Source organism: Scleropages formosus, chromosome 3, assembly GCF_900964775.1.
Source record: "Scleropages formosus chromosome 3, fSclFor1.1, whole genome shotgun sequence".
Classification (NCBI taxonomy): domain Eukaryota; kingdom Metazoa; phylum Chordata; class Actinopteri; order Osteoglossiformes; family Osteoglossidae; genus Scleropages; species Scleropages formosus.
The window spans coordinates 17,221,482-17,246,470 of NC_041808.1; the positions used below are offsets into that span (position 1 = coordinate 17,221,482).

Consider the following 24,989-nt stretch of genomic DNA (forward strand, 5'->3'; position numbering starts at 1 on the left):
GCTGGTCGCAGAGACGTAGCCCGGTAAGTCCTGTCCCGCTGTGACTGGCCACTTTTACCAGTTAACACAAGGCTGGTGTTTCTCACCTGGTTAGCATCTTTGCAAAATTACAGCACTTAACTCACTATAGCATCATGAATATAAACAGCCAAATGAGTTGCACCCCTGCTCTCATTTTTAGCATCTAGAGCGATATTTATTGTTTACTTTCCATTGTCAAATTGCTAGAACTCATGGCGCTTTCTTTTCCACCATAAAACACTGAGAACAGCATGCTACAGCTGCCTGGCGCTCTGATCTCTGGGTAGGACAGCCAAGCTAAAAAAAGAAATGCTGATTAACATATAAGCCTTAATTAGGTGTTTATGCTGTGACACAATACCAAATAGCCATTAGCGACGGAACTGTTGATTTTCCATTTGGTGAAATGATTTTCCAGGCCCTCTGTGATGCTTCTGTTCCTTACCGTTTTTCATTGCTATTGCTTAGTCATATTTTTACACTATTCCACCATTAGCAATGCATTCCATATGAGCTGAATTTAACAGCATGAAGTTTTTCAACAAGAAGGTTCTATAAATAAGGAAAGGAATTGTGACAAGTTCCCGGTTTACACGTGTATCGTTCGTTTGCGCTGAGCTGGTTGTTGCTTTGGAGAATATTATGCTAAATTAATACATGTAAATGGGTAAACATAAAGTTGAAACATCTAGCTTTTAATTTCAAATGACCAAAACATTATACGGACTTTTGTTCTTGTCCAGAGAATTCCATTTGTGCTTGTTGGGCCAGGTAGTACATAAATGATTTTGTATTAATTATTAGAAAACACATTTGACGCATTAAAATGTTGTTTATATTTCCTTTATTTCATTCCTTATTTTTCACATTACAGGGTCAAATCAAAAGAAACCTATCTAGTAAGTACATTATAACTGGTCATTTGTGCTAATCTCGTTGCTTAGTTAATACTGGTGTGTATTATGAGCGGCTTTACACTTTTCTGGAGCGGGATGCTGTTGATGTTTCTTATTCAGTGCGTGCTGCCACTGATGTTGCCATCCTTACACTTGCAACATTTGCTGACTGCCAAGGTGACGGTGTGACAAATGACATATCAGTTGCCTGTCTGTGGTTGCGCCTTACACGCTCGGGTTCGGTGACTCTCCTCTGCAGGCGAGGAGATTGCGAGGCCCAGACGCTCGGCGCCCACACCAGCTCCAGTGGGGTCCGCACCCCTACCTCCCACGTGAGTATCAGAGCCTGTGGCCGAAAGGCAACACACTGTCAATGCACATTTACATGGAAACATTGTGCCCTTTGGAGAGCCGAAAGGGTCAAACAGACGCCTCAAGCATCTCGAACTGTGAGCATCTCCACGAAGAGAGCTACTTAGGCTAACGGAACAATTTTAGCACAGCTAATCAACCCTGATGGATGTGGTGGGACCTTCACACTTACAGTAGCATATCTTTCATTTGCAGGAGCCCAAAAATCCCAGAGGATCCAACAGCTCTGTTTGGGCCTCCACTTGAGACAGCCTTCGATGAACAGAAATCAGCAGGTAAAGCTTGCCAGTCGCTGCACACAAATGAAGTACGTGACACTTGGCAGCAAATTCACTACGTATACCCAGCACATCTACATTTGTTACATTTACTACGTTACCTTTATATTTATTCATTTAGCTGACGTTTTTCTCCAGGGCGACTTACAACATTAAGCTACTTGCAGATATTCAACCATTTACACAGCTATGTAATTTTTACTGGAGCAATTCAGGTAAATACCTTCATCAAGGGTACTACAGTAAGAGTCCCAGCCAGATCTCGATGCAGCCCTTTTGCCAGTTAATTTTACCCAAAGCGCAACGTGGCCGGGGAACATTGGTCCCGGTTCGCTCAAGATGAACTCGGAAGACAATGAATCTAAATGCGACTTGTGCTGGAGGAAAGCTTCCAGCACCTGGTATTCCAACGTCATGTCCCAAAGGAGTGCCCAGACTCTCATCACACCAACATATACTGTACGTGTGTGTGTGTATGTGCATATATACATATATATCAGCTATTAGAGATATTTTAGACTCTTTATAATGTTGTACACATAGCATACTGTACAAGTATGGAAACTTAGCTTTTTAATTCTTTTTAATTTAAAACATCTGGGATGAGTTCTGGGGGGCACGGTGGGGCAGTGGGTTGGACCGGGTCCTGCTCTCCGGTGGGTCTGGGGTTCAAGTCCCGCTTGGGGTGCCTTGCGACGGACTGGCATCCCGTCCTGGGTGTGTCCCCTCCCCCTCCGGCCTTACGCCGTGAGTTGCTGGGTTAGGCTCTGGCTCCCTGCGACCCCATATGGGACAAGCGGTTCAGAAAGTGTGTGTGGGTGTCTGGGATGAGTTCCCAGTTACTGTTTTTTCCGAACACTAAAAGGTAGGCTGTCATGTGGCCTCTTGTCTGCGGAGTAATTGGTCATCCTGCTTTTGCTCTGCTCTCTTCTGGAGTAGTTATAGACGAGTCTGAGGTATGGGGTGGCGCCACGTCTGAGCCACAGGCAGACTCCTCCGTGACAAGACCCTTTCCCACTGGAAGTAAGTGCATATGAACTTAAAATGCTTTTCCCTGAATTTATCAGATGGTGTGACAATGAATTTCCCACAGATGTCGTGTGTGCCTGCTGATAATTTTGCGCAGCAGTCTTTAATAGCCGACTTGTTTTACGAACCAGTAGGCAGGAAAATCCCCAGCCTGCCTTTTGAGGCTTCTTTCTTTTCTGAGTGTGCTTTCTCCACTCCCCATTTCACCGTAATCATCACCCACCAGGTCTGCCCCAGGGCATTCTGGGTAATCATAATATATTCTGCTCTGGCAAGCAAAGATACTATTGTGTCATGCACTACTAGTAATGTGTCAACACTAGGATATTAAGATTGGGCCTGAATTCTTTGTTATTATTTATTAATTTTTGTTTAATTTTTATTTAGTTAATATTTTGTCTCAGTGGTAAAACTCATAGACAGGGCTGTCCAAACACGTTTAGATTAAAGAGTAATGAGCATAATCGAAACAACTAATAATCAAGGTGAACTCCACCCAAACTGAAAAATATTCAAAACTAGTAATGTATTTCATTACATGTGTTTAACTAGTAGTTATGTTTTCAAATATGTTTTAAAAAAGTTACATATATTGCATTATTTTGGTGCCATGTTATTTGGTTGTGTGGCTTCCTTTAGGTTAGAAAATGGGAGTTTAAAAAAATGAAAGCACTTTATATCAAGAGTTTACCTAAAAGCCAGTTTGAGATACATAATGCATATTTTCAATGTAAATGGTGCCAGCCTGAGGCTCAGGCGAGCCAAACCGCAAAAAAAACAGTGGCTGCCAGTGCAAACAGCACATGAATTACATTATGTCTTCAGCACTAATAGTGCAACTCTGTAGGTTATCAGACTGCTGTAGCTTGTTTGTTCATCATGTGTTCGACTATTTGGCTGTCAGTTTTACAAGTCCCATCCCCTATAAACTGGTGTAGCCAGGCGAGAGCAAATATTACTAGAAGAGTTCTTTACAGTTATGCTCAAGGCGCTGTTGTGCATCCACTGCAAGTGGGGATGCCAGCAGGTCCATTTGGCATTGGCCTCAGCTCACAGCAGGGGCAGCATCATAGTATATAGTATAATATACAAACTAGTCAAGCCAGAGTCCCTAAAGCTAAATAAAATTATACTGTTATGAGTTCAATGAATAAAATTTTTTACATGCCATTCTTCACATTGAAATATTTTTCACCCCTCTTCCCAAAGAATGAGGCAGCCTCACAATGTGAAATGGCCTGGGCCTTGTCCGAGCTCTCAGAGAGCCTGCTATTATTGTCACAGTTTTTGTCTGCTGACAGTATTTAAAATCAATGGTCCCTCTGTAGTCCTGCTGCAAAAACCGAACACAGATGCCACATTTGCTGTAGACAAATGTCTCTCATTTGTGGCACACAGAAACAACTTGTTTTGAATCAATCTTCTTATACAGGTAGACCGCAGCTTTCAACATACGCAACTTACGATGACCTGGATTTATGCCGGCCATTTCATCAACCTTATTACGTTATATTCGCGCCACTATATTTGTCCATAACGTCTGAGCACAACCTCTCCATCTGCTGTACGGCAACATCAACTGGTCGTGCTAAGACGCCGTATTTCTTATTGAACCTCTCAGTGTCTCTTTCAGCAATTGCATTTTATTTACAAAAACATTTTGTTTGTGAGTCTGTTCAAGTTACTTATTTTTATGATGGCTATCAAGCGAAAACATGGGTATTCTGGTGGTGCACAAATGAAAAAGTAAAAGGAAACAGATTTAGAAGTGAAAGTGAAAATAACAGAGCAGCATGAAAATACAATCACAATACTGTCTTGTATTTATATTATTATTCATATTAGTATTATTTTAACATTAATAATGTATGAAAATGTAACAAAGTCATAATATACAAGATAACATGCATGCTATTATAACCTGAGTATTATCTTTGCAGCCCCGCCTCCACTTCCACCCAAGAATGTTCCTTCCGTGCCCCCAGCCTGTGCCTCCCCCAACCCAGATTTAACTGGTAAAAGCTTTGTGAGCTCCCATTGTTACTAGGTGTTAGCTGCGTGTGTGTGTGTGTGTGTGTGTGTGTGTGTGTGTGTGTGTGTGTTACAAGTGTTTTTCCTTTGTCTATCTCCCTGGGTAGTCATTCCGGATACAAAGGTGTCTGAAGGTGATGAAGACCAAGGGTCAGCCTTGGGACCTCTGGATGCCGGCCCTCAGGAAGTCTCCAAAAAGGTCTCTTTGACTGACCTGGACAACATCTTTGGCCCAGTGAAGCCTCCAAAGTCTGCTGAGGACTCTGCAGACAGCAAGTGGGTCAGCTTCAGCGACGAATCCCCCGAAACACCACCCCCTCCAAAAGAACCTGCCCCTCCGCCGCCCACGGTTCCTCCCCCAGAATCACCACCCACCGTTACTCCAGGCCCTGTCTCCGGCTCCGCTGCCGAGACCCCACCGGCTTTGGTGTCGGACTCCCGTGATAATCCTCCTCCTCTGGCAGAGAAGCCCCCGGGCAATGTCCCCCCTCCTCTTGTCCTAAATGAGGATGACAAGAGGGGCTGTGAGACACTCCCGCTGAAAGACGACCTCCCTGAGTCCACAGCTTCACCGAAAGAGTTTGGACCCAGCCCCCGGGCCACGCCTCCACCCCCTCCACCTCCAACATACAGGGCGGTGGTGTCCTCACCTGGACCGTGCTCTGGCACTGGCTCTGGCAGCGGTGAGTTCACCTCTGACCATCTATTTTAGGATAACAACTGTTCACATCACCCAGTCTAGTCACTTCTCCAGTTTGGCTGATTTAAATGCATTGATTCACAGGATCCTCCTCTCCAGCCCGTCCTGCAACACCTTTGGCTGCCAGCAGCCCAACCCCACCCCCTCCACCACCCCGCCCATCCTCAAGACCTAAACTGCCTCCTGGGAAACCTAGCATAGGGGATGTGGTATGTACATTTCTATTTGCATTTAGTCATTTAGCAGACAATTTTCTTCAAAGTGACTCACAGTGTTGAGCTACTAACATTTATTTATCCATTTATACATCTGGGTGTTTTTTCAATAAAGCAATTTTTGTTCCGAGCACCTTGCTGAAGGGTACTACAGCAAGAGGTGCGATTTGATGCTGGATTCTTCTGGTATATCTTTTAAAAGTAAAATAACCTCTATAGGATGCCACCACGACCCTGTTAGGACAAACGGGATGGATGGATGGATGGATGGATGGATGGATGGATGGATGGTTTTACTGTAGAGGCTGTTAGATTATATGTGATGAATTTTAAAGTTGTTGAATTTTTTTCTTTTTTTAAAAAGCTTTTTACATAGATCCTTTCTGACAAGATTTTTACACTTACGCTGTGGTGCCCAGAAACAACGTGAATGATCAGAATCAGAACGAGCTTTATTGCCAAGTATGTTCACACATACAAGGAATTTGTCTTGGTGACAGAAACTTCCACAGCACAGACAGAATGACAGTGACAAGACACAGATATGAAGATAGAATATGTGAATAAAGGATAAAAAATATATAAAAATATAAAGTACACAATATACAAAAAATAGTCACTAGACATTATATGTATGTACAGGTATGTTCCATACAAATGCAAGGGAATGTGAGTAAGACATATGATGTGATAAATAGATATAATTATAAATATAAATAGCATCATTGGGTATTGCACTGGTTTATTCTCTAGGGGGGATTTAGCTGTTCATGAGGTAGATGGCCTGAGGAAAGAAACCTTTCTTGTGCCTGGCTGTCCTGGTGCTTAGTGCTCTGTAGCGCCGGCCAGATGGCAAAGGTTTGAAGAGGAAATTGCCTGGGTATGAGGGGTCTAGAATGATTTTGCTAGCCCCTTTACTGACTCTGGACGAGTGCAGTCTTTGGAGAGCTGGGGGGGGTGTGCCGATGATTCTTCCAGCAGTCCGAACTATCCGCTGTAATCTTCTGATGTCTGATTTCGTAGCTGAGCCGAACCAGACAGTTATAGAGGTGCAGAGGACAGACTGGATGACTGCGGAGTAGAATTGCATCAGTAGCTCCTGTGGCAGGTTGAACTTCCTCACCTGGCAAAGGAAGTACAACCTCTGCTGGGCCTTCTTCACAATGGAGTCTATGTGGGGCTCCCACTTCAGGTCCTGTGAGATGGTGGTGCCCAGGAACCTGAATGACTCCACTGTTGCCACAGTGCTGTTCATGATGATGAGTGGGGATAGTGCTGAGGTGTTTCTCCTAAAGTCTACGATCATCTCCACTGTTTTGAGCGTGTTCAGCTCCAGGTTGTTATGACTGCACCAGACAGCCAGCTCTTGGACTTCCTGTCTGTAAGCAGACTCGTCGCCATCCTGAATGAGGCCAATGAGTGTGGTGTCATCTGCGAACTTCAGGAGCTTGACAGAGGGGTCTTTAGCGGTGCAGTCGTTGGTGTACAGGGAGAAGAGCAGTGGGGAGAGCACACATCCCTGGGGGGCGCCAGTACTGATCGTGCGAGTATTGGATGAAAATTTTCCCAGCCTCACTAGCTGCTGCCTGTCTGTCAGGAAGTTGGTGATCCACCGACAGATGGAGGCGGGCACAGAGAGTTGGGTTAATTTGGACAGGAGGAGGTGTGGGATAATGATGTTGAAGGCCGAACTGAAGTCCACGAACAGGATCCTCACATAAGTCCCTGGTTTGTCCAGATGTTGCAGGATGTAGTGTGATCCCATGTTGACTGCATCATCCACAGACCCCTTTGCTCGATAAGCAAACTGCAGGGGGTCCAGCAAGGGGTCAGTGATGTCCTCCAGGTAGGCCAACACCAGTCTTTCAAATGCCTTCATGACCACAGACGTTAGGGCAACAGGTCTGTAGTCGTTCAATCCTGCAATTTTGGGTTTCTTCGGGATGGAGGTGATGGTGGAGCGTTTGAAGCAGGAAGGAACGTCGCACAGCTCCAGTGATCTGTTGAAGATCTTTGTGAAGATAGGGGCCAGCTGGTCAGCACAGGTTTTTAGGCAGGCCGGTGAGACACCGTCTGGGCCTGGTGCTTTCCTTGTCTTCTGTTTGCGGAAGACCCGACACACCTCCTTTTCACAGATCAAAGGTGCAGGAGGGGGGAAGGTGTGGGTTACTGGAGGTGTTAATCGATGTGTGGAGAGAGGGTCAGAATGGGTGTGGGGTGTGAGACAGGGTTTTTCAAACCTGCAATAAAACTCATTCAAATCGTCGACCAGTTGTTGAGTTGACACGGTGCTGGGGTCTTGTAATTGGTGATGTCTTTCAGGCCTTTCCACACTAATGCAGGGTCGTTGGCTGAAAACTGTTTCTTCAGCTTTTCAAAGTAGTTTCTCTTAGCCACTCTGATCTCCTTTGCCAGTGAATGATACCCTGATACTGACCTCTACAGTATTGCCATTGATAATGTTGAATGTTTCCTTGTAGGCCCGGCCATTCAGCCCCCCAGTGAACTCCTCAAGCCCGCCCCCATTTGCCCCGCTGGCCCGGGCAGAGAGCACTTCATCCATCTCCTCCACCAACTCTCTGAGTGCTGCCACTACACCCACCGTCGGTAAAGAGTTCTCCCTTTCTGTGTCAGGTCTGCACCGTTTCCCATCATCCTCGGTGTCTCTTGTTTTGTGCTACCGCCGGGCATAAGCCCCATTTTCTAGACTGGATAAAGTCTTCTTGACAAAGTGGTTGTTCTGTGTAGTTGAACACAAGTGCATGAAACCTGATCATATTTTAATGAAATTTTTCTATTCAGTGTCTCTGAAACCAAATTTCATATAGCATCACAAATTTTCATGTGTAATTTTATTACACTGGTGCTTTTGCCAAATATAATAAATGGCTTTCTTAGTTTTTAACCTTTGCTTAAAGTGTAATTGGTTCTTGTTTAAAATGCAAGAGACAGCACAACTGATGACAAACACATTAGCTACAGTAATGGCCATTTATATGTTTTGATCATTGTGAATTCCAGGGAGTTTAACTAATTGCTTTTCCTATGCAAATATTGAAAAGTACTTTTTAAACTGTGTAGACAGCACTCTACATACAGTTTTATTTTCATGGACTGTCACCTGTGAAAAAAGAATGTCTTTCTTGGCATGTCATGTGAAATTTGCAAATGAGTTTCAAAAAAACACCAGAGAGGAACCGACAAGTAAAAAGATGTTGAGAAGTTTATGACAAGGATGATGGCTGTGAAGTGCTTATACATGTATTTTACATTTCTTTTCATTCTTATGTTGCACACTGTCTTAATTTTTTCCATAATTTTCATGTATTCATTCAATATGTTTTCCAAACTCTAGACTGTCCATCACTATGGTCATCCGTGACTTATGTTCAGTTTTTCTCTTATGTTTGATTTTTGTCTTTTTGTGTTCTTGTTTCTGGTTCCTTTGGGGTGATCTTTTTGTCAATGACGTCAGAAGATGACGCTTTTGTAGACAAACTGCCCACCTTTGAGAGGCGCTGTGAGATGCCGGGAGGTATGGTACAGGGCCCACGAACCGCAACGCCTGCCGGAATCATTATTACCCACCATGCATTCTGCCCTGAGCGCATTTCCCATCTGTAACGCCATATTGTCCCATCCCAGAGTCAGTGCGCAGGATGGCAGCCATCACATGGCATGAGGAGGTTGTGGGATGACGAAGGCACGCTTGATGAAGGCACGGTGTTTCCAACATTCTCCCAGCCATTAGGGTCAAAGGGGACCCTTGTCCAGCATGCTTGATGTCCCTTTCCTGCTCTACCCTCACCTTTTCCTTTCATGTCCTTGTCTTGCACACATTACACCAGACAAAGAAGTGTGGTCAGCATTTTACACATGCCACACTTCTGGAAACATGAGCAAAATGGGAAAATTTCCATGGCCAAGTCACACAGACAGAAAAAAAGACATGCTTCCATCACCTACACCTGCATGACTGTCAGAAGTACTCCTTGCATTTGCAAAACATGGATTTTATGTGTTGTTAAGACTTACATTGATAGCAGGCATACTCAACCACAATCCAGCTCTCTGTACATCAGGAAGAGCTCACCAGTTGAGTTACAGGGTTAAGGGTGTTCAGTAAAGGCAGTATGTTGCATCAGGCAATCCAACACCTAAATAGAAGAATTATCACCTAGACTTAGCCTCCTGGTCCGTTGTGGAATATCGCTGCTCAGTATCATGCACTGCTCAGCGGCGACATTTGTTTCGATAGTGTGACGTGTAAATCTATTTGAATCTGTGTCAGTTCTCAGATGTAATCTGTTCCCCCCTCATCTAACTATAGTGTATTGCTTACACCAAAACGTCTTATATTGTCCTTTGGAATTTGCCTGGGGAAGTTAGATAGGAGTTATGAAACACTATTGCATATTCACGACAGCCTCCACACCTACTGGGCCAATCGGCTCTACCGAGCCAACTTGTCCACCAACCCCGTCAACACTTCCACCTGGACTCTTGAGTCATGCACCCTTACAACAACCCCTTTCCCTCTGGCCAGTTTACAAGAAAGACCTCTCACCTCTGTGTGATTCACTCATAGTGCCCTCCTCTTGATTACCCCCTGCACAGTGTCCCTAACAACCAACACAGTGCGCAGGTCCACACTTTAGCTGCCGCCTGCCTCCTGGAGAGCACTGATGCTCCGTGGACTCAGTCTTCAGATACATCGTAACATCAAACAAGTTGAACCGCAGCGATCCTTAAAATATTAATTGGCTGTCAAGTCTGAAAGGAATTAATCAGAAATTCTCCCAGCAATTTCAAACACATCAAGGCTGCCTGTACTTCAAAATTAATTTATTAGCCTTTTGTCTTTGTCATTTTCCTTGGAAATGCATTTGGACCAAAAACACGATGTCAGACTAATTGGTGCTTTCATACACAGATTATGGACTTGTTACGCTTGATTACGTTCAGATTTATTGTTATAAGTCCTAATAGCTTTCTTTTCATAAACACATGGCACGCTCCCACACGCATTCTCGAAAAAAACAAAGATGACCCTCCCCCCCGCCCTTCCCCTACCCACCCGTTCCTCGTTGTGATTGGCTTGCAGTGCCTTCTGTGTTCCCGCCCACTGTGTCGTGTGATGGAGCTGCCACGTGACTCACACTATTGTCCTTCTCTCTCCCGCCTTCCCACCCGCCCCCTCCCGCCCAACTTCAATCCCCCACCATGCAGAGAATGACCAGCCTTCCCTGGTATGGTTTGACAGAGGGAAGTTTTATTTAACCTTCGAAGGTAAGTGGTGCTCGATTTAGCGATGCTCGAGCCTGACCACTTCAAGTCCTGCCCTCCTCCCAGCCCCTTGTCTTCAGCTCCTAACATATCACATGTCCCTGTCACTTCCGAGGCCCCACTTCCCTGGCTTTGCCTTTGGCTCTTTCCCCATGCTGCTCACCATCAAGCTTCCATATTTCCCATTTCAAACTTGGTGATGGGCTGACATTCATCGTCATCTCGGTGTACTTTTTTCATATATTTCTGGGGGCAGCTGAAGTACAATTTTCATGTTGGTTGTTCTTGTCTTCAACTTTTCTTTGACTTTTGATTCTCTTGGATTTTTTTCTGTCATTAACTGCATGTTGTGCATATGCAGTTCTCTTTTTTGCTCTTATTCATCATCTTCCTGTTTCGTACTTTTTATTCCTGCATAAGCACACTACTCAAAGTCTTAATCTTGACAGTCCTGAAGTTTTAAACCCACAAGAACAAAATGGAATGAAATGCTTACATTTTCACGCAACCAAAAGTGTGGTGGTTTGAGAAAAATGCTGGTAATACATTTTTGATAGAAAGTGATTTGTCGAAATACAAGTTTCAAATGTTTCACAGTGGTTTTCTTATGAACTGCAAGCTCATACGGAAGCACAGACTGAACGTGTTGCATTTTGAATCATTCATAATCCAATTTATAATTCTTCAGATAGTTGCACTTCAAAGGTTTTCACACTTTCAAACTCGTTCTGATACTGAAGGAATCCACAGTTGCTGTCTGTTTTTTATGGCCCTTGCCGTGATTTATCTGCATGCTATCCGCATGTTCCGAAATGAATCATACGATCGGTTGAGCTGTAGTGATAATAGCAGCTGAGCAGAGAATTATGTAGCGCACCAGAGTAAATGTATGTATTTGAGAACTGAACAGCAACAATTTTCTTCACAAAGTGGATCTGTTTCTGTTGAAATGTTCAAGTTGGAGGGTCTCCCAAGTGGCTTCACCGTCACACACTCTCTGTCCTAAAAGCAGGTGGACTGTGGGCAGCTTTCCTTTGCTGATCTGAGCTGGGATTTGCTCGCTAACAGAGCATAACTAGTATCATTCGGCCTCAAAGAAGAAAGGATGTGGACCAGAGACCAAGTTGTCCAGTGTATCTTGTCTGTGATACATGTGTGAGCTGCTGGCAAGGCACGGATGTGTCACTGCTTCAGTTAAGGAGCTGTAGGACCTGTGTCCAGAGCAGGTGTTCTTAACATGGGGTCCGTGGAGCCCTAGGGGGTCTAATAGGCTTTAGAGGACTCATGAATTTTGGACTTGGTTTGAAAATATATTAGACCAAATCATGTAAATGTAAAAATAAAATTTAAAAGAAATATATATATATATATATCGGTGGCGCAGTGGGTTGAACCGGGTCCTGCTCTCCGGTGGGTCTGGGGTTTGAGTCCCGCTTGGGGTGCCTTGCGGTGGACAGGCGTTCCGTCCTGGGTGTGTCCCCTCCCCCTCTAGCCTTATGCCCTGAGTTAGGCTCACGCTCCCCGCGACCCTGTATGGGACAAGCGCTTCAGACAGTGTGTGTGTATATATATCTTTAAACTCAGCGGTTTATTTTCCCCAAATTTATTTTTGGAAATTTTTCTAGAAGTCCTTAGCTCTCATGGGATTCTTAAAGGGGTCTGTGACCTAGCAAAGGTTAAGATTCTCTGGTTTAGAGAGACATTAGTGAACACTTGCCCTGGTGGACATTATCTTCCCTAAGCATAGTCTAGGTAGACTGTTCCAGACAGATGGTCTTGGTAATGAGTGGTGCCAAAAAAGATGGAACTGGAACTCAGAATTGTTGTGTGTTCTGATTTCATTTGTTCACTAAGTAATACAGCCTCACTGATCACCCACCGCTGCTGCGTTTCAGGTTGCTCCCGAGGGCCTAGCCCACTGACCATGGGTGCCCAGGACACACTCCCTGTAGCAGCTGCCTTCACGGAGACTGTGAACGCCTACTTCAAAGGAGCGGACCCCAGCAAGTAGGCTTCCCGAGGCTCCGTGAACCTGATACTGAAAGAACCAACGCAGTCCACGCATTCAGTAGCCGATCATCAGTTTCAGTGGCTGGATAGTGTCCCGATTCCAGTTTTAGTCCTAAATTAATTTTCCAAATAAAATTCATCCAACTGCATCACAAATAAATTTAATAACATAAGAACATGAAATTTTAAAATTGAGTACATAAGTTTTAATACTAATTACTGTATGTGTTGTGTTTTAAAATGTGTTCTAAAATGTGCACTGTTCAGAGGATTACATCTTCTGACATGATGTGTAAAACCAGGTGAAACTGGCAAAATAACATTGTGAAGGATGTTTCCTGAAGGTGTTGAACATACCCAAGCATTTGTGTGTTACATTGTTCTAGGATTGAGGTTGCTGTTCAGGTGTTGCTCATATTGGAATGTGCCCTTCTGTCTTTCTTGGCCAGTCAAAGACAGAGTGACTGCATCTGTCCGAGAAGTGCACGTAAAACCAGTGAATCATCTGATGGTCACGTGATCATAAGAGAAGGTGACTCTAAACGCTGTCTTTCCCTCCTCACCCGGAAAGGTGTGTGGTGAAGATCACTGGGGAGATGGTGCTGTCCTTTCCTGCTGGGATCACTCGGCACTTTGCCAACAACCCCTCGCCTGCTATTCTAACATTCAGCATAACAAACTACAACCGGCTGGAGCACGTCTTGCCTAATCCGCAGCTCCTGTGCTGGTAAACAACACACTAATTTACTGGTTCTAATCCTCACAGTTTCCAGTCTGTCCAACTAGATGCATGTCTTTGTAGAAGTTTCTTGAATGTACTGTGTTAAGACGTTCAAAGCCATTACATTTTGAGTACTGCAGCGTTCATCTTGACAAAGAAAGAACGTGCTTTGTCTATATAGCTGAATAACTATGTTTAGTTTTCTTAGCAAGCTGTCTCTAACTTTCTGACTTTATCAACAGATTAATCTGATGGATGTGTTGTACCCCTGGCCAGCTGAACTAATTTACTTACATTTCATTTACCAAATGCACATTGAATTCCCTTGATTGTGATTGTGCTTTTCCATAATTTGCAACTCTTGACGTATTCAGAAAACCCAAATTACTGTTGCCCTTGGGAGTGACATGGTCGTAATAAAATTCTTACTATAAAACATTAACAAGATTGAGTAGATTGGCTAGACTGATACGATCCAGTTCAGTGCAATGTAATAAAGGCCACTTTTTCAGTCAATGAAAAACTGGCCTTTATTACATTGCACTGGAATAGATCATATTCAGTCATTTCTGTTGAAAGATTTTGGTTTACTAAAACTAACTGGTTACAGGGGTTATCCTATTTCTCAAGATAACCCTGAAAATCACTCATATGTTACAGTGACACCACACAACCTAATGCCAGCTCCAAGGAATTCTGGGTGAATATGCCTAACTTGATGACCCATTTAAAGAAGGTGGCTGAGCAGAAGCCCCAGGCAACATACTATAATGTCGACATGTTGAAATATCAGGTGAGATCAGTCTGCATTGAGCTTACATTATCTTTCAGTGTGATTCCAATGGATCATCCTTAAGTGTGAATGACCATATGCGTCTAAATCAAACTGGTTACAATTCTAACTTAATACAGATTTCCACGCACTTTTGGTACTCAAAGTTTCATAGTTTTTAGAAAATCGGCAGGATGGTTACCAATCTGTACAACAGCACTCTGTGCTGTTTCACACAGAACTACCGAGTGACAAAACTCAGGACTTGAAGATCGCACTGTAAGACTCTGTAGGGGAGTGTCCCTGTTAGGTTTCTTGGAGGCCAGACTTGTTCAACTTTCATGTGCTTCTTTAGGTTTCTACTAATGGCATCCAGTCCACTCCACTAAACCTGGCTGTCAGTTGGAGGTGTGACAGTGCCAGCACAGACCTCCGGATAGACTACAAGTACAACAGTGAGGCCATGACCACACCGGTGGCCCTCAACAATGTCCAGTTCCTGGTGCCAGTCGATGGGGGAGTGACTAAGGTCCAGGCAATGCTCCCCCCTGCAGCATGGTGAGATGATAACTTGAACTTTGAGTTTTTTATGATACTAATATTAGTGTCGAGGAGATTTTAAATGATCAGGCAGACTATTGCTCCGATGATAATAACGGAAATGACATTGTTAATGTGACTGTACGACATACTGCTAGGGTTAGCAACTTTAAAGTTTCAATTTACTATTTGTTCTATGTAACAATTGTGCTGATTTGTTAAACTACAGTACAGTTTGACCTTCTGATATTGTAATTTCGTTTTAAAGGAATGCTGAACAGCAGAGGATCCTGTGGAAGATCCCAGATATATCTCAGAAGTCCGATAATGGAGGTAAATTGCCCTTAGAATTCTGCTTTTGGTGTAAAAGGTGTAAAATTGTTTTCCCACCTATTAAAGGTGTCCTGTTTACTCCAACCTGTCAATATGAAGCCTGTGGTGTCGAGATGAAGGCGGTGACTGCTGTAATGTAAGACGCATTCTGAGTTTACTTGATTTGGCCCTCGTGAATTATTGCAACCCTAATGAAGTTCGGCACTTCGAACACGGAGGCCTCAAATGCTCAGGAGGGTCCGGGGCTCTTGTCAAGTGCAATATCTCCGTGGGGAAGGTACATTGGCTTTGTAACATGGCCTTAAGAGTTGCTACAGGAGTACTAGTGAAAGGAGTACTAGTTTTCCAAGTCACCATGAACATGGAACCACAAACTATAGTCATATTCACATCTCCAAACTCACAGGGCTGAGATCCGGTCAGGCTTCCCAACCCCAACCCAACCTAGTACTTGTGATCAAAAGGTTGTCAGTTTAAACCCCTGGGTAGGGGCCTACCATTTTATCTTTGAATGATGTGCTTTACTACAATCAGCAAAAATATACGGCTACATAAATGGATGCCACTGCGCAAAAACGTACCGACTGTACGTTAGCAACTTATGGTAAAGGCATCCGCTGTGAACTTGAATGATAGGGTAGGCACATGACTGTGCTCAGAACCGCTCTTCTTCTCCGTCTCCTGCTCCCAGGAGTGGGCTCCTTGCTCGGTAGGTTCCAACTGACGGAGGGGCCCAGCAAGCCCTCACCCCTGGCTGTGCAGTTCACCAGCGAGGGCAGCACTCTCTCTGGCTGTGACATCGAGCTGGTCGGGGCTGGATACAGGTTCTCCTTGGTCAAGAGGAGATTCACAGCAGGTTAGTGCACTGCAGGCTGCAAGCATGACACAAAGTGAAGGTTAGATTCACAGTGAGTACTTATACTTGAAGGTTGTTCTACTGACATTATGTACTGCAAATAAGAATTTACCTTCGGTTCCATATTGACCCAGCATGGGTTACTTTTCTTCCATCGTTTTTAGAGTGTATTTTTAACAAGTTATACATATCGTTAGCTGATGTGTTTCATTTGTTTCCCAATTTTTACTTTTCAAGTGCTGTAATCAAATGGTACAGATTCTGAGTATATTTTTGTATTTTATATCTTTCAGGAAAATACTTGGCTGAAAATTAACCCCATGTACCAGAAAAATACCCATTAATTAATATGGATGGACTAGGTGTGAAATTAAGAAAGAGGACACTTATTTAAAGACAAAACAATAAGTCCAGCAATGGCTAAAACAAATGTTTTTAACCCTTTTTAATTTCCAGAAGGCTGCAAGGTGACCCATCTAGCAGTGTTGTATAACTTGCTAATAGAATTGTTGTTAGTTTTATGATGTAATTACTGTGTTCTGATGTAATTACTTAATGTGAATAACACATTTATCATTACATTATGGTTATTATTTATTTGCTTAGCAGATGTTTTTATCCAGGTTAGATTTCTTGTTTTTATGCAGTTGGATTTTTTCTTGGGTTTTAGTTATTGTTTCAGAAAGTACAGTGGAGGACTGTCTTCATAGCCAAGGGGAAATTAATTAAGCTTTCTGTAAATGTTCAGCTCTTATATCAGGCACAGACATATTCTCGTCACATTTAAAAAAACAACATAATGTAACGTGGGGTCTGAAATATGTCAACTTCTGACAGCGTTTTCCACTCCCATGTATTTTGCAATTATTAGTGTTAATATGGTTGGATGATGGCCAGCTACATAAGGCAAATATGTTTTCTTTCGTTCAGTATTGGAAATATTGCAGATCAAATATGTTTTTTTAAACCATAACTTTACGTACAGTGGGCACATAAAATGTATATAAAACATATTTCTCTTGCCTTTTATACAAACAAATACACTAAATCTAAGTGAAAGGTGTTTTGGGGCGTCTGGTTATATAGTGCTTAACAATGCTGGTCTGCAACCTGAAAGGAACTCTGCTGTTGTACCTTTTACAAGGTGCTGAACTCGAATTGCTCCTGTAAAATATCCATCTGTATAAATGAGTATAATTGTCTCTTTTGATAAAAATGTTGGCTAAGCAATCAAGTAACTTTATAGTTTTGGTGTTAATGTCAGCAGCCTAGTTCCACCCCAAAAAAGGACATTTCAGTTATCCAGTTATTCAGGGGTTGGCACCACTGGCCTTTCCTTTTATAGGCAAGTGCCCACAACTGCCTAGCAAAAAAAAAGGTAAATAAATAAAACACTTGTGTGTCAGAAACTGTACGTATTCTGCATCAAAACATGCATCCGCTCATCCCAAAAAAGTAAATGATAGAGTATTTGAGTGTTGTATTTTTCTGTTTGCAGTATGTAAAATGTTTTCCTTGCAATGTAAAACTGATAATATAAAATGGTTGCTATGTTTTCTAAAGGTTGTATAGTGTTTCGACATTCTTTCATATAGTGTTTCTGCTGTTCCACAGGCAGCAGTGTTATACATTACAGCACACTGAACGCATTACAGTACTATATTTTTGTTTAAAATACAAATTTGATGTAAAAAATGTGACTAAATGATTGGAATGGTACAGTGTATCATTATTTGGAATCCTTAAGGTTATATATATTTTATTTTATTTTTTGTTATATGTGTAAGCTGTTTACCTCTGTACAGTGTAATGCTAAAATATAATTTTTTAAATTTAATTCACATGTACTTTTGTAATTCAAAAGGTAAACATGTTGCAGTAAATAGAGTGGGGAGCAAAAATAAAAATATTTTTTGTTGAATGCATCATGCTTAATACAAGCAATGTGTATCACACCTGTATTTATTGAAATAACTTTGTGTTATCAACTTTTCAACATTGTAACCTACACATTATTTTCTGTGGGGTTTAAACCATTCTCATTGACTGCCTAACAATCTAATTTTGCTGCATTAGCCAAGAGGGAATGCTTACAAATCCATGTGTTTTCTTTCAAATATATTAACGGTCTCTGTGAGATGGAAAAACAAGGAATTGCACTGAAGATTAATAATCACTGAAATACCATAGTAGGTATGTTTATTCCAGACAAATTTGTCTGAGGAAAATGTTTTGTGTTATTCCCGTCTAAATGATTATTTATAATAAATTTGATATTTTATTTCTTAAAGACCTTAGCATGTACCACTGCAAACAAATGCAGAGAAATAAATAATGACATTACCGACACAAGGGAAAACTGTAAAAGTCTTAATTATGCTTACTATAACCTGAGAAGTGAGGAAACTTTTGAATGGAATGTTCATATATGTAACACCGAAACAAATTGTATATGTATGTGCAACAGGAGTCGAAAGAAAATATTCCAAACGTGGGCAGAGTAGGTGACTTTCTTGGAATGCAATTTGAAAAGGTGGGGGGCAGTCCACCTAACCCTCCTCCAATACCTGAAATCTATACAATTTGTTCCCATGTTACAGGTGGAGAGTTTTGCGTATCTTCAAATATGCAAATGAGTGTACATATAATTTTGAATAAACAAAGTGAGGTTAGACAAGTCCTCTCAACCCTTTCAAAAAAACAGTGTGTGGGTGTGTCTGTGTTCAATGTGCAAACAATTGTAATTGTAGTTCACATATCTTCAGGTATTAGCAGGTTGTGTGGGAAATTACTACGGACATTGTCTTCTTTCCGTGTAAACTACTAAACTTAATGTTGTCATGAAGTGAGTGTAGCCAGTGTAAAACTCCCAATGTGTTTTTATCAATCAATACTGTAATTACAATGTGTACACTGCACCCAACTGGACTTTTTAAAACTGTAGTTACCTTACTTTAAATCAAAAAAAAAAAAAAGATTACTTCCAGTGCTCTTGTTTACCTCTAAGACTTTTTGTTACACCCATAAACTTGAAAAAATTTTGGTTTTGTAATCTAAAAAAGGGCACACACACACACAAAGATGCCAAAATAACATGTTATATTAATGATACAGGTTTTACTGTGCTTTGTCTTGTAATAAATATGGTCCTTTCTTTTGATGCCAGATGTTTGTTAGTTATACTTTTTTGGTTGCAGCCAAAGGTGCATCTAATGTCAAGTACTTCTTGTATCAGTATCTTAAAAATGCATGAGTTTATGTAACACTTTGTTAAATAATACAGCCACCCAAAATGTATTTATTTATTTAACATATTTTCATTTCAGCTGGGACAACAATTTTATTTAACCATATTCAGTTTGAAATGTTATATTTAGTATGTTTCCTAATTTTCATTCTGCTCCAAATGATCACTTATGATGAGGTTCTGAAAGACCAGTTGTTTCACTGTACTTCTTTGATAACAGAATAATCATTAAACATTTCCGTTCTTTTCATCCAAGAGTAATTATGAAATGTTGATTCACTAATTTATCTTTACTTTCATTACTATGTACTGAAAATATCCCCATTATGAGACTGGGCATAGAGGTACTGTCTTTTTGTACCAAAAGAACACCTTAACATGGTGATGTGTGTGTTCTAAATACTGTGCTTTCCTCTTCATTTAAACCTTGCTGTTATTAAAATTACATCCTTGCCATTTTCATACATCATGGCTTCAACATCTTGTTTTTGTTGACACCTACAGTAGATTTTAAGTTCTTGTGAGTTTTATTTTTGTGTAGTTTGAAAGCCTTACTGAAGTGTGTCTTTTATAAATTGTAGAAATTCAATTTTTACCTAATTTTGTGGATTTGCAGTTGGTAAGGAATGTGTGATGAAATGATGAAGATTTACCCTTTGAATTTTATTTGCCTTATAGGTTATTGTAAACTCTATTAATATTCTTTCTGTATATAAACCCTTTTTTAACAAATGTTATTCTGTTTTGTCTTCATCCAATCCATTGCACATGATACAGAATATGCAACTGTTTTATGTAAATGTACTTTTAAAAAATGATTTTTTCCTTCTAAAGGTTTTAAAAGTATATAAACAGATGACTATAATGTAATACCTGTTAAAATGTCCATCATTGTAAGTTTTCTTGGAAATAAAGTGAAGAAAACTATGGGTATATGGCTTGTTTGTTTATGTCTTCCAACTAATTCTTTCCATTTAGAGATGGAACAAGTGGTGGCTAAGTAAAGAAATGAAAAATTATGTTAAACTATGTTACATATCTGTCTGAGATCTATTTTACCCGCTCTTTCTTGTCTATATAAGTAGTGTATCTAGCAGTGTAAGTCACCTTGGTGAATAAGGTGTGTGGGCTGATAACACTACGTAGAGTTCATTGAAGCTGCTTTGGAGAAAAGTGTCTGCTAAATAAATAAATGTAAATATTTGATCTTCACCCTACTCAGTGTAGCATTTTTAATACAGACTGAACAGTTTTGTGATAGCTGTTAAATGTATAACATTGGAAACTATTAGCAATGATATATATTTTATTTTTCTTTGTGAAAACTTTTAAGGAAATTAAAGAGCCAACTCTTTTTGCCCATGACTGGCAGCTCACCCATGTTATTCTGGTTATGGCAGTCAGATGACAGGTCTGTCACAAAATTACCACAAAATTACTTCTCTGTGTTTCACATAAGCAGTTTATCTTCAATGAAGCTTCAGGTGTGAGAACAAAATTCTGCACATCTCTAGAAGCATAAATATTAAATTAATAGTTCATTAATTAATATGTAACTGTGTTTAAAAAACAAGAAAACTATGTAAACACAAGCGGAGAGCATCGGGTGGGGCAGAGGTTACACCTCCTGCTGTCTACTCTGCCTTGAAATCTGAAGGTTCTTGATTTGAATCCCACTCCTGCTCTAGACTCCCTTGATCAAAGTACCTGCTCTCAGGTACACTTAAAAATACCTTATTATTTACCCTAGTATAATGGTAAATTATTGTAAAAGTGTTCATTGATTTAGCCATTGCATTTGTACAGGTGTTTAGCTAAAAGGTTAATAACAATACATGGCTTAAGTCTATTTTTTTTTTTTTTTTTTAAAGAAAACTGAGTTTACCACACTGTCGTGGTTTAACACACGACGACTGAAACGCTCTGACGAAAACTTCTGGATTAAAGCCCCAAACGAGCTCTTCTCAACTGGACTGTGGAAGAAAACCCGCGGCAACATCCGCCCCCAACTTCCGGCTCAAACCCCGCCCCGCCGGTGCCGTTGCCAGGACTACAGGACACTCCGCACGAGCCGCTGCGAGCGATGCTCACTTCCGCTTTGTCTTCGCACCGGTGAGTAATTTGCACTTTCCATAAACGCAGTGACTTTTCTACCCGCAGTCACTTTGCATTTTCCGTTTTATTAGCGCTCACTTTAAACTGACACATTCTTACATTTTCATCACGTACACTTGGAAAAGGTGAGATTTTTATTAATGTCATTAAATGACAAAAAAAGCAAATAGCAGTTAATTTTATTTATAATTTTCTTTTCTTTCTCCCAGAGTTTCATGATTAAATACTTGAATATGATGTCAGTACGAGCATGTTAACTATTACAGAAAAAACATTATTATTATTCTGGGACTGAATCCCTCCCCCAGGCTGCTGTAGTAAGTTTGATCAAGCCTCAAGGTTCTTTCCCTGAATACTAGACACAGTCAAAATTCCTGAGCTGTTACAAAGGTACAGGAAAATCACTGAAAGCAGCTTATTGCACAAACCTGACGGTACTACTCACTTTTCAGAGGAGTGTGAGCTCAGCGAATTAAAAATAACAATAAGAGCGAAAATAATGAGGAGACAATGATGCTGTCTAACTGGTTTTGTAAGTCCTCCAGTGTGTCGTGTGGGCAGGTGGAGAGATGTCTGATGTAGCGAAGGAGAGAGCGGCTCGTCTGTTCAAGAAGATAGGCAGCCTGTCCTCGCTCAGCAGCCACGACGTCAGAGCCAAGGAAACGGTGGGCAAGACCAAAGAGTACGTGTTTCATGTGCACTGAATATTGCCAAACAGAATGTTCCAGTCACAGCAGACACCAGGCAACATCAGAACAGCAGGTAGAGCAGTGCTGAGGGACGTAATCTGTGCGCAGGTATGCTAATGAGGCAGATTTATAATGGTCCCCAGTTTTCACAAATTCTTTTCTGTTTAATAGTCCCAAAAATATCCCCTTGTTCCTGGCAACGAACGTCTCATTTTGCTTAACCGTTTGTTCTGGTCAGGGTCATGGTGATCCGGAGCCTATCACAGAATCGCTGAGTGCAAGGCTGCGGGGTTATACCTTGGACAGGATTCCAGTTCATGTCGGGGTAGCCACACATGCACACAGTCGCACAACTGGCAATTTAGAGCATTCAGTTCACCTGAACTGCATGTCTTTGGAATTTGGGAGGAAACCAGAGCACCCAGAGAAAAACCCTGCAGACACGGGGAGAACTTAAATTCTACACAGACTGATGTGGACCTAAACCTATGCCTGGTTTTGATCCAGCCCTGGAACTGCAAAGAGGCAGGTGATTAACTGCACAGACAGGCCCTAATAATCTTGAGAAAGGAACATGGCCTGAGTTGGTTCAGTAAAACTTTAGACTGAATATATTGTTAAAATTGTAAATTTAGGGGAAGTGTCAGCTAAGCAAACACTACTGCGGTTCATATTGGTACTACTACTGCTAATCCACCTGCTATGAGGCTCCAAGAGCCACTTTAAGGTGTTGTGCTTCCTGTCCCTGGGTCCGCAGTTCCATAAGCACGGTGTCCTACATTGACGAGCCAGGACAGCACGACGAAAACCCACGACCTGCTGTGCAGATGGAGAACACCTACCAGCTCGGTACTCACCTCCACTGACTGACTGGGTGTCCTTCTATTCTTTCAATGAGTGGCACGCTAGGTGTTCTGATTTTACCTGTGCTTTTTGGCCGTGCAGTTGACCCCTCGCGTGGGGTCACCTTTCCTTTCTACCTTCCATCGACCAGGTCCAGTGAAACGGTTCCCGGTGCTGACTGTGAACAACATCCTGAAGGATGTTCTTACGAGTTACCTGCAGGAAGAGAAGTACGAAGCGGAGCTCTGCCGGCAGATGACAAAAACAATATCTGAGGTAAGGAAGGCACAGCACATCCCAGTGGGAAGCTGGAGGTTTGAGGCATGGACAGTCTGGGCAATACTTTTATGGGATGTACTGGACAGAAGAGTGAAAGCAAAGCAAAGCAACCCACATGTGTTCTACATCCCTGGGAACTGCTGCAAAAGAGCTGCTCAAACCTGTTAACTGAATACCTTGGAAAAACAACCTCATTTCCAGCAAGCGTACCGACACTTTTCACTGGCGCTGTGCGTTATTTAATGCATTTTGTTATTTGCAATGGCCTTGCTATTAGACATGCATTAGGGGAATGAAGGAACATTCATTTGAAGTGAGTTTGTTTTCCCCATACTGAGTTATTTTGAAGCACTGATCCCATGTGCTTTAGCTCCCCACATCAGTTGGCTCATTTCCTAATCAAACTTGCTAACTAAATGCCTTGCGAGGATAAAAGAAAATTAGTTTTCAGCAAGCAAACATAACTTCTGACTGTTGGCAGTGGCGTTGGTGCTGAAGTGGCTTCATTAACCCTATATCTTTGTTGAACCATTGAAGGTTATAAAGGCAAGGGTGAAGGAGCTCATGATCCCCCGATACAAGCTTATAGTGCTAATCGGCATCGGGCAGCTGAGTGAGCAGAACAACTTGCGCATTGCCAGCAGATGTCTGTGGGACCCCTCCAGCGACACCTTCGCGTCGTACGCATTCAAGAACAGCTCCCTTTTTGCCGTCGCCAACGTCTACGCTGTGTATTTTGAGTGACTCCATCCCAGTAGCGTATCTGGGGCAGCGGGTAGCAAAGCGGTTAAGAGCACTGCCACTACTGTAAGGTTGCTTGTTCAAGTACAGCGTCAGGTTGTGCCGTACTACTCCTCGTATCCTGAATTACCGCAGTAAGAGATCCATCTGCATGAATGGATAAAATTGCAGTTCACTTTGGATAAAAGAATAAGTAATGAACGATAATACACAATCATGTAGTTAATGTTTTGTATGTCATATACATATGTGGGCAATGTTTAGGTAATGAAAAATGCAGTCATAGACACTGTTGGTGCAGGACAAACACCAGAACTGGAACCTCTGAAGGAGATGGAAATGAATTTAGATGCTGCGACTATAACTACTGTCAATATCACATTTTATTAATTTTGGAAGTTTCAGGAGATTAAACATAATTGTGTTCTTAGGTAACGGGCAGGGCAGTGAAAATGTTGCCGTGAATTTTATTATGTATGCCGAAATATGAATAAAATATTTGGGTTCATCTATTTGTGACTGGTCAAAATGATCAGTAAGAAAGTTTGCATTGTTAAACCAACTTGCCTTGATAGGATAACACTTGAATGTACTATTTTAAGAGACACATGACAAGTCACTAAAACTGTGACTAGAATGTAAGTTACTGATTTTCAGTATGTTGATGGTAAAAAAAATAAATAAATAAAAGGTAGGTGGGCTGTCATAATACTTAGTAGTTGTCTTTAACTTGGTGTGATACTACTCATAACTGGTCTTACCTTATTTTAAATTTGTATTTTTCGGGTGACACGTTATGAGAAATCATTCATTAGTATAAATATGTATAATATGTTTTTATTAGTTGGGGAAGTGCTAAGCGTGAGTCCATTATTTGCAAATGAAACAATATCTCAGGTGTATGTAATAATATTTATTAGACAAGAATAGCAATGTACATGTATAACAAATGTTTTTTTACTTCCCTAAATCCAGCTTGGATACTAAGCTTTACTTTTTTATCTCCACTTCATTG

The 24,989-nt window shown here is 41.6% G+C and overlaps 2 protein-coding genes across 3 annotated transcripts in view; both read left to right on the forward strand.

Annotated features, from left to right (window-relative positions):
* Window positions 1-17,726, forward strand: part of LOC108935292 (SH3-containing GRB2-like protein 3-interacting protein 1) — a 43,165-nt gene extending 25,439 nt beyond the window's left edge. The window contains exons 8-24 of the mRNA XM_018753798.2: window positions 12-23; window positions 896-920; window positions 1,177-1,249; window positions 1,485-1,564; window positions 2,507-2,590; window positions 4,537-4,611; window positions 4,735-5,310; window positions 5,412-5,536; window positions 8,023-8,176; window positions 10,772-10,831; window positions 12,724-12,835; window positions 13,410-13,565; window positions 14,220-14,352; window positions 14,687-14,889; window positions 15,140-15,204; window positions 15,896-16,060; window positions 16,354-17,726. Of these exons, the coding sequence (XP_018609314.1) occupies window positions 12-23; window positions 896-920; window positions 1,177-1,249; window positions 1,485-1,564; window positions 2,507-2,590; window positions 4,537-4,611; window positions 4,735-5,310; window positions 5,412-5,536; window positions 8,023-8,176; window positions 10,772-10,831; window positions 12,724-12,835; window positions 13,410-13,565; window positions 14,220-14,352; window positions 14,687-14,889; window positions 15,140-15,204; window positions 15,896-16,060; window positions 16,354-16,376 (2,121 nt within the window). The 3' untranslated portion in view covers window positions 16,377-17,726. The remainder of the gene's footprint in view (window positions 1-11; window positions 24-895; window positions 921-1,176; window positions 1,250-1,484; window positions 1,565-2,506; window positions 2,591-4,536; window positions 4,612-4,734; window positions 5,311-5,411; window positions 5,537-8,022; window positions 8,177-10,771; window positions 10,832-12,723; window positions 12,836-13,409; window positions 13,566-14,219; window positions 14,353-14,686; window positions 14,890-15,139; window positions 15,205-15,895; window positions 16,061-16,353) is intronic.
* A 3,654-nt stretch (window positions 17,727-21,380) lies between these two features.
* On the forward strand, window positions 21,381-24,669 carry dynlt5 (dynein light chain Tctex-type family member 5). Of its 2 annotated transcripts, XM_018753387.2 has the most exons (5): window positions 21,381-21,419; window positions 21,984-22,104; window positions 22,869-22,960; window positions 23,106-23,230; window positions 23,771-24,669. In XM_018753387.2, the coding sequence occupies exons 2-5, from the start codon at window positions 21,992-21,994 to the stop codon at window positions 23,975-23,977; spliced, it is 537 nt and encodes a 178-aa protein (XP_018608903.1). In that variant the 5' UTR covers window positions 21,381-21,419; window positions 21,984-21,991; the 3' UTR covers window positions 23,978-24,669. The 2 variants fall into 2 exon arrangements, with proteins under 2 accessions (XP_018608903.1, XP_018608904.1); XM_018753388.2 differs by lacking the exons at window positions 21,381-21,419; window positions 21,984-22,104 and adding an exon at window positions 22,523-22,640.
* Window positions 24,670-24,989: the final 320 nt, after the last annotated feature.

What these genes read in the sequence shown, in the direction of transcription:
- dynlt5 (XM_018753387.2), top strand. Translation starts at nt 21,992, where the DNA reads ATGTCTGATGTAGCGAAGGAGAGAGCGGCTCGTCTGTTCAAGAAGATA. An exon ending in ACGGTGGGCAAGACCAAAGA is followed by an intron (nt 22,105 to 22,868) that starts GTACGTGTTTCA and finishes CTGGGTCCGCAG; the next exon opens with TTCCATAAGCACGGTGTCCT. An exon ending in GGAGAACACCTACCAGCTCG is followed by an intron (nt 22,961 to 23,105) that starts GTACTCACCTCC and finishes TCCATCGACCAG; the next exon opens with GTCCAGTGAAACGGTTCCCG.